Source organism: Eschscholzia californica, unplaced genomic scaffold (genome assembly GCF_041429995.1).
Source record: "Eschscholzia californica isolate CP2 unplaced genomic scaffold, dmEscCali1.0.p SCAF_2, whole genome shotgun sequence".
NCBI classification, from domain to species: domain Eukaryota; kingdom Viridiplantae; phylum Streptophyta; class Magnoliopsida; order Ranunculales; family Papaveraceae; genus Eschscholzia; species Eschscholzia californica.
In genome coordinates this window covers 22,945,798-22,954,290 of record NW_028238309.1, presented here as the reverse complement: position 1 = coordinate 22,954,290, position 8,493 = coordinate 22,945,798, and the positions used below count along the sequence as shown (strand labels likewise).

Sequence of the window (8,493 nt, the reverse complement as noted above, 5' to 3'; positions counted from 1 at the left end):
CAAGGTCGGTGCCTTACGCCCTAAACTGGGAAGGCAAAAGCGCGCCGCACGCTTACCGACTTAATCCCGAATCTTCCTAAAGATCTTAGTCGGTTACGGATCTTAAGTGTTTAAGCAAGTTCAGATTCGAGGAGGAAACAACTCCTTGAAGGTCTATCACCTCGGCAAGATATCTACGAAGTATCCTTGAACTTAGGAACTTCTATTTATTCTAGATACGAGATAAACCTAAAGGGAAACCCTAATTAAGAATAGGGGAAAACTTTCCTAACCGGTGGATCACAACTGCCTCATCTACACCGTCTATCACATTCTGTCTAATTCAGCCTATAAAAAGGGCCCCCCATCGTCTTCCACAGGACAAAGCAATCACAAAATCACTTCCATTGAGTAATCACAACTCTCCCCCGAAAGGTTTAATCAATATTCAACCTTTTACTACAAAGAACAATCTGAGTGTCTCGAGCGTCGGAGCGATTTCTGAACCCTTTGCAGATGTTCCCCCCAGGTTTCCAAGGAGCAAGGAGCTAGAAGTAGGGAACAAGGAGCTAGGAGCAGGAATCTCAATCAACCTAACAGAACATCCTTTCATAACGGACGTTGTCATGCATCAAGTCCCTATTTCTTGACTGATTAACGGAAAGCCATTTTTCGACATCAGCCGTTTCTACAAAAGGAACAATGATAGATTGAAGAATAAACAAGACAAACGGACTAGCCATGCTGGAGGAGGTTTGAAAAAATGAAGTCATGTCCACAAATTTGAAGGGAAATGTTTCAATTACAGGAAGAAGGGTCTCATGGAAAATGTTTATAAGAGCCGAAAAAAATACCTAGAGAGTAATGATGTTACATCGACAATTGAAGAATAATAGAATGTCGAGGCACTCTTTGTCACAGAAATAGATGAGTTTGCTCGAACAACAACAACACTTGAACAAATTAATTATGAAAAAGACTGGATTGTTGATTCAGCTCACTCAAATCATATATCTGGTGATAAGGAGAAGCTCCAAAATTTATCTGAATACAGAGGTAATCGTACGGTGGTGACAGCCGACAACTCGATGTTGTCGATAACTCGCATTTGTAATACGATTTTTTCTACTCAATACAGTGACAATGATGTGCCACTTCAAAATGTCTATCATGATCCATGTATGTAGAAAACTCTTCTTTTAGTAACACAATTAACATCTTCTGGCCTTTTTTTTGTTTGGTTCTGAAAATGTGAAGGTGTACCTCAATCTTGAGGAAGAACCACTTATGATGGGAAAAGACTTGAGTCAGTCCATGTTATGCATGTGGAAACTGCATATGAAGAGATAACAAGAAGGAATCTATTGCACATGCGCTTGAGTCATGTTAGCAACTCTAAGTTGGATATGATGATGAAGAAATCTATGTTGAAGGATTCCCTCAACTTGAAGTAAAAACATATAGTGTTTGTGCAAGACACCAGTATGGTAAAGCACATCAACTTCCTTTTGTTAGTTCACTCATATGTATTTGGACCTGTCAAAGAAGCTTCTATTGGTGGGACGAAGCATATGGTAACTTTTGTCGACTATTTTTCGAGTGGCTAACAGGGGAGAGTATACCTCAGCGCAAAGGAAGCATTAGAGTTCATTCAAAGAGCTTAAACTTGTAGCTGAATTAGAAGTTAATATGAAGATTTGTTGTCTACGAACGGCTAACGGGGGAGAGTATACTTCATATGAGTTCTCTGATTTCTTACGAGAACAACGAATAAATTATCATGCAAATGTACTAAAACTCCACACCTGGACGGTATAGGGGAAATAGAAAATAAAATCCTTAGAGAACTTTGTCGAAATATGCTTCACACAAAGAATGTCCTAGTGAAGAAATTGAACCAAAAAGGTCAACAAAAATCAGTAAGCCAAATCCGAAATATGCAAATGTTGTTATGACATAAGAAGAAGAATAAGAGGATAAAAGAGAACCATAAACTTTTGAAAAAGCATCTCAGATTTCATATTTGAATAGGGCTACGAAAGAAAAATTGCTACTTAAGAAGAAAATCATACATGGGAACTTGTTCCAAAACTAGCAAATGTGAAGTCAATTTCATGCAAATTGGTTTACAAAATAAAGTGTCGCACCGATGGACCAATTAAGAGAGACAAAGCTTGTCTAGTAGCTTGAGTGTTCCCCCGAAAATATGGATTAGACTATGAATCAAGAAGGGTTTAGTCCAGCTACAAAGATTACAACAGTAATAGTTTTACTTGTAGCTCACAAAAATTGGAAATTGATGTTAAGAATGCGTTATTGCAGGAAAAGTTAGACCGAGAAATTTACACGAATCAATTGTGATTTCAAAGTCAAGATTGTCCAAAATATGTATGTAAGTTACATAAAACACTCTACGGATTAAAGCAATCACTAAGAGCATGGTATGTGACTCCCCGTGTTCCGAATCACGGTTTGCCAGACAGTTTATAAAACAAACTCAGTCTAATACTAACTCAAACCAGTTTCAAATAAAAACCCAAGCCAAAACTCTCATCACGGGTTACAAATCAAAAACAAACTCAGCGGAAAAAACAATATAGTTTAAACCTTTCGAAATAGCTCGAAAAATGTGTAACCCAAAATAGTATTCATAAAGATAAAAAGAACTTGAATTCATGTATATGAACAATTCACGGAAGGGACTAAATTTGGACAGAGTCTCCTCTATAAATTAGACATATCAAACCTAAAAAAACTATCAAACATTCATACATGTTTTCATAAACTTTAACATATAAATAACATCAAATTCATTGTGATAGTGTGCATACTATTTACACGTGTACAATCACAAAAAAGTGAGAGAACGATCTTAGCTATTCTAGATGATACATATTTAACGTTGTGATAAAATCGTGAGTTGAAAATATGATAAAAATTATATTCTTACATAATATGTGCCAACGTAGTAAACTATGTCACTCTGGGCCACCAGTACCAGCAACTGAACAAAAACAAACAGGAATGAGATAACCCGAAGGTCAACTCAGTAGGATACCTAGACATCCTACCCGGACCACACACATCAACAGTTTAATATATCAATAGTTATAAGTGTTACATATATACAGAGATATCAATATGCACTCAAGCAAGGCAATATAGCAAGATAATTCTTTTAGCTTACCAAGATCATGACTGAATACGCCCTCAGTCGGGGTCACCTACTATACGCCCTCAGTCGGGGATCATGACGTAATACCCCAGTAAGGGCTTCCGTAACTCTCCCTTTGTCATCATCACCCATCGGGCTGGCTTGTGATCTCAATAGCATCGAATAGTAAATCTCACACAAACAATGATACGCTTAGAATATGTCATGACTTACCCAGATGACTATAAGAGCATCGTCGTGTAGAAGAGCCATATACCCACGGCAATACAATTATCTCATCTTGAGGCGCGTCCTACCTCCGGTCAGATATGACGCTTCCTCGCAAGGTAATTCATTGACCATTCGAAGAATACCCAAACATATGCATGAACCTATAATAATATTAAATGATTTGATAGACTCCCAAAGCTACAAGAATAGAGCCTCCTAAAGGTCCCATCAACCCAAAGGAGAAGAGCGTTCTTGTGTCTTAAGGTAGGGTAAACCCTGTTTAAAGCCAAGCTTTTACAGGTTTCCACTTTCATGGATTAAGTATTTTTTTATTAAGAAAACTCGGATAAACACCCTCTTTCAGTTCGTTGAAAACATTGTAAGTATCAACCACAACAAAATTCAAACCACACACCGGTGGCTTAGCAAAATAAATAAACAAGCATGGCATTAGGCCAGTCCCCTAATCACTCCAAGGGTCGGAATACCCCAACTCCCATAATCTCTGGACTCCATTCTGGGTAAATCGGAATGGTCGTTACCAAATGGCTGCACACGCACCGAGTGTAACCCTTGACATAATCCATGGCTAATCATTACACGTAACACCCAGCTCAAGCGATTCTAACACCACGTTTTTACAATTCACACAAAACGATCACACAACTCAAGCGATTCCGCCAGCGTGTGATTATTTTTCAGAAAATATAATTTATTTTGAAAAGATAAACATCCATAACATAGAGCACACCACATACGTTCATGTTATACCATATCATATCATAATTTGATTTAGAGAAAGATAAAAACAAGATAATAACTGAATATATATATATATATATATATATATATATATATATATAATGGTGAAACGGGGAATACCTGTGCTCCAAATAAGATTCATAGGATCCTACCTCAACTTGCGCCTCCGATGATGCTTCTGGCTAAGCTCCATCTCTCCTCGAGCTCCCTACTGCAGTACATTAGTCCTACTGAAATATAAAAGGGCAAAACTGTCATTTGACAGTCATATAACTGCCATGAGTTTTCTTGCAAAGCAAAAATGCATAAAATGAATGAAACTATACTAAGAATGTCATATCGGTACTAAAGAGGTAACTGAGACGTTCCATCGAACAACTGGTACACCTTATGAACTAACCCACAAACCATGAATTTTTTTTACATTCCCTAGTCTTCATAAGTTGACAAATTGTATAACGAACCCAATACTATGAATTTAGAACTGTCATATCATAAAATGAACCCAATATTACGAATCCATAACTCAAACTGTCCATTCAAATGAAATATGACAAAGTTCGGTAACTATCTTTATTCCAATTCATTCTCAAATTAGTCCAAATATGAAATTCGAGCAGTAAAATAATTTGACAGCAACCGGTCTATATAAAGACACCCCAAAATAGTCCATAATATCCTAAACATGTTCGTGAACATAAATCATTCGAAGGATCTAAAGAATAACTGCTTCAAATTATGAACTCAAAAGAAATTAGACCCAACTATACAGTTATCGATATAACTATCAAATAATCACCAAATTGAAACGAAATAGAAAATTTTAAACCGCTACATATGTAGAACAAGTCGAATAGGATTACCTAAAAGAAATTTCATAGAATTCTGACAACCGAATGCGAAGAAATGGACGAGAGAAATTCAGACAATTTCACGGCTAAAAATCCAATTTCATTCTCAAGTCTGTTTTGCTTGTTTACAAAATGAAATTCAAAACTTTTTTTTTTTTTGAAACTTTGAATTAATATATAAAAGAAAATGAACTATACAATCGGGGTGGAGGCTAGTGGATCTCTCGCGACATCCACGCCTCCCAGTTACAAACTATATCTATGTAAGAAGAGTTAAGATACTTGGGTAGGCCTTTAGCCCACCCAAAGATTACAGCTTTTATATCGTCCTCATCTAAACTCGTGTTAGCATTAGCATCTTTGAAAATTTTGTTATTACAGTCCTTCCAAATGCTCCACACTATCGCTGCGGATCAAGTCCCAAATAACTTTCCTATTTTTTGGCTACGAAATACCTTCCCATTGCTCTAACAGCTGAGGAACCGAGCCAGGCATGCACCACTTGATATTGAGAGTTGTTAAGAATTATGACCATATATTACTCGCGACCTTACAGTGGATGAATATGTGATCACTAGACTCTTCCTCAGCTTTACAAAGGATACACCGGTTTATGATCTGAAATCCTCTGCGCCTTAATGAATCCACTGTCGGAATCCTCTCTCTAGCATAGTGGCCAAAGCATAAATCCAACTCTTGGAGGGATTGCCTGCCTCCTGATTGATTTAATGAGGGTTGGACGCATGATTTGGTCACCTAAATCCAGAAGGTTATAACAGTACCTAACCGACAGCTTCTCTTTCACATCTAACCTCCATATTCTTCTATCATTACTGCTGCCCAACGTAACTTCCTGAAGCAAAGCCAACAAGTCCACGTTAAACATCTGCCTTACTGTCGCCTCCTTATCCCGAGCTATCGCGAAAACCTGGGGGAATAGGTCCTTTAGCGGATCAGAGCCTATCCAGACTTCGGACCAAAAATGAATCTTGTCTCCGTTACCCAGCTCCCACTTAGTTAAGCTACGGTACTTGCTCAGCAAACCTTGGATGCCTTTCCAAACTCCACATCTGTACGATGAGTTCCTAACCTTTCGAGCCCAAAGTTCCGGCTTACTCCCATACTTATCCCCAATAATCTCCCTCCATAACTTATCTGTCTCTAGATCGAATCTCCAAAGCCACTTTGTCAACAGGGCTTGGTTCATGGTCTTCAGCTTCTTAACCCCAAAGACCTCCACTCACCCTAGAGGAACTGACATATTTCCAAGCACATTTTTTTGCACATTTTTTTGTACATTTCCTTCAGCACACTCATAGGGATTGCGAACAATGATAGATAGTATGTTGAAAGAGCTTGTACCACTGATCTCAAGAGGGTTACCTTCCCGCCCTTGGACAGGACATGGCCTGTCCAAGCAGCCAGCTTCTTATTGATTCTCTCTATAACCGGGTCCCAAAGAGCCTTAGCTTTGTATCTTTGCCCCAATGGAAGCCCCAAATATGTCGTTGGAAGGCTTCTCAAAGGGCATCCGAAACTTTTGAGAAGTTCATGGTTTCTATTGTCTGCCCCCACCTTAGTCGCCTCATAAATATAAGATTTATTTAGGTTTACTTTCAATCCTGAACATAGCTCATACCAGATTAGAATGTCCCGCAGCTTGGTGACCTGATCCACATTTTCATCGAGGAAGAAAAGAGTGTCGTCCGCAAATTGAAGATGGTTGATGCGCCTGCTAGATGTTGCCACTTGAAACCCTTTAATCCACTCCTTCTCTTCTTCTACCTGTATACAATGACTTAGCACCTCTCCGACAAGAAGGAATAAGAGCAGGGAGATTGGGTCTCCTTGCCTAATTCCTCTCGAGCTCTGGAATACCACAGATGGTCTGCCATTAATCAGAACCAAAAAGGTAGCCGAAGATACACACGCAAAAATCCAGGAACGCCATTTATATCGAAAGCCCATTCTCTCCAAAATATGATAAAGGAAGTCACAATTTATCCGGTCCTACGCTTTTTCTAAGTCCGCTTTGATAATGAGCCCCCTCCTACCTTCTTTTCTTCTAGAATGAATCAACTCATTGGCTATCATAACGCCGTCCAGAATCTGCCTACCTCCAACGAACGCCCCTTGGAACGGGGAAATAAGCTTATCCATAACTGATGCTAGGCGCGAGGCTAAGACCTTCGACAGAATTTTATACATACCTCCGACTAAGCTTATTGGCCTGAAGTCAACAAAAGAAGAGCTATTCTGTTTCTTAGGGATTAGGACAATAAAAGTCTGGTTTAGCCTCCAATCCATTGATGCCGTCTCCGAGAACTCCATCACTACCTCCATTAGCGCGACCTTAATAATCTTCCAACACCTGCTATAGAAAGAAATTGGAAACCCATCCGGCCCAGGGGCCTTATCCTTTGCCAGGTCCGCAATAGCCTTACGAACCTCCTCTTCAGTTAAGTCACCCTCAATACGACCAGCCTGCTCCTGGGATAACCGAGGGAGACTCATCTCCACAATACCCGACCTCTAGAACTTAGGTTCGCAATACAGATTACTAAAATACTGCACCGCTTCCTTCATAGTATCCTCTTCCGAAGTAATCGACCCATTCTCTTGAATAATAATGCTAATTCTGTTTTGACGCGCTCTGCACTTCACAATCCTATGGAAATATGCCGTGTTCTTATCACTCGCCTTTAGCCAAGTAGCCCTCAACTTCTGCCTAAGGCTGACTTCCTCGACCCCCATTAGCTTCTCCAACTTAACCTTCATTTCCTTTCGAGCCAAGAATTCTTCATCAGATAAGGTGTGGGCCTCCTCCTTCGTGTCTAAAGTATGAATTTCGACTTGCAACTTAGAGAACTCTCTTTGGAACTTGTTGAACTTCTCCCTAGACCAGACTTTGAGCTTGTTCTTGACATAATGCAGCTTCCTCCAAAAGGAGTTGCTAGGAGAACTCCCTAGGGGAGCCTCGTTCCACCACAACTCCACCTTAACCAAGAACTCCGAATCACGCATCCATCGTTCTTCCAACCGAAAGGGCGGGGGATTCGAAGAGTCGAAATCCGTACGCAAAATAATTGGAGCATGATCAGAAATAGGTCTCGGTAAGATAATTTGCTCGACTTTAGGGTACTTTATCTCCCAACCACAATTAATAAGGAACCTATCCAGCACATTTAGATCCGGGTTCGCTTGATTATTGAACCAAGAAAATTCCATGCCTTGTTTCGGAAGGTCCATAAGACTGTTACGATCCACCCATTCCCCGAAATCTTTCATACTCGATGTGATATTTTTTCCATTTTTCTTCTCATGAAGGAAACGGATAACATTGAAGTCGCTGCCTATGCACCAAGGACGCAGCCACCTCGATGCCACCGCATCCAGTTCCTTCCAAAACTCATTTCTCTGGTTCTTCTTACAGGGACCATAGACCCCTGTGAATTGAAGGGGTTTATACTAGGGTATCTCATACACCTAATTGTCTAGTGTTGGTAGCAGAATCTC

The 8,493-nt window shown here is 39.7% G+C and overlaps 1 protein-coding gene across 1 annotated transcript; it reads right to left on the bottom strand.

The window, feature by feature from the left end:
* Positions 1-7,509: 7,509 nt before the first annotated feature.
* LOC147556972 (uncharacterized) lies at positions 7,510-8,265 on the bottom strand. The gene has a single exon (XM_086658731.1). It carries the CDS (start codon positions 8,263-8,265, stop codon positions 7,510-7,512), a length of 756 nt encoding a protein of 251 aa, XP_086514857.1.
* Between the last annotated feature and the right edge of the window lie 228 nt (positions 8,266-8,493).

Bases quoted from the DNA above. Each gene is read 5' to 3' on its own strand.
- LOC147556972 (XM_086658731.1), bottom strand. From the start codon at position 8,265: ATGAAAGATTTCGGGGAATGGGTGGATCGTAACAGTCTTATGGACCTT.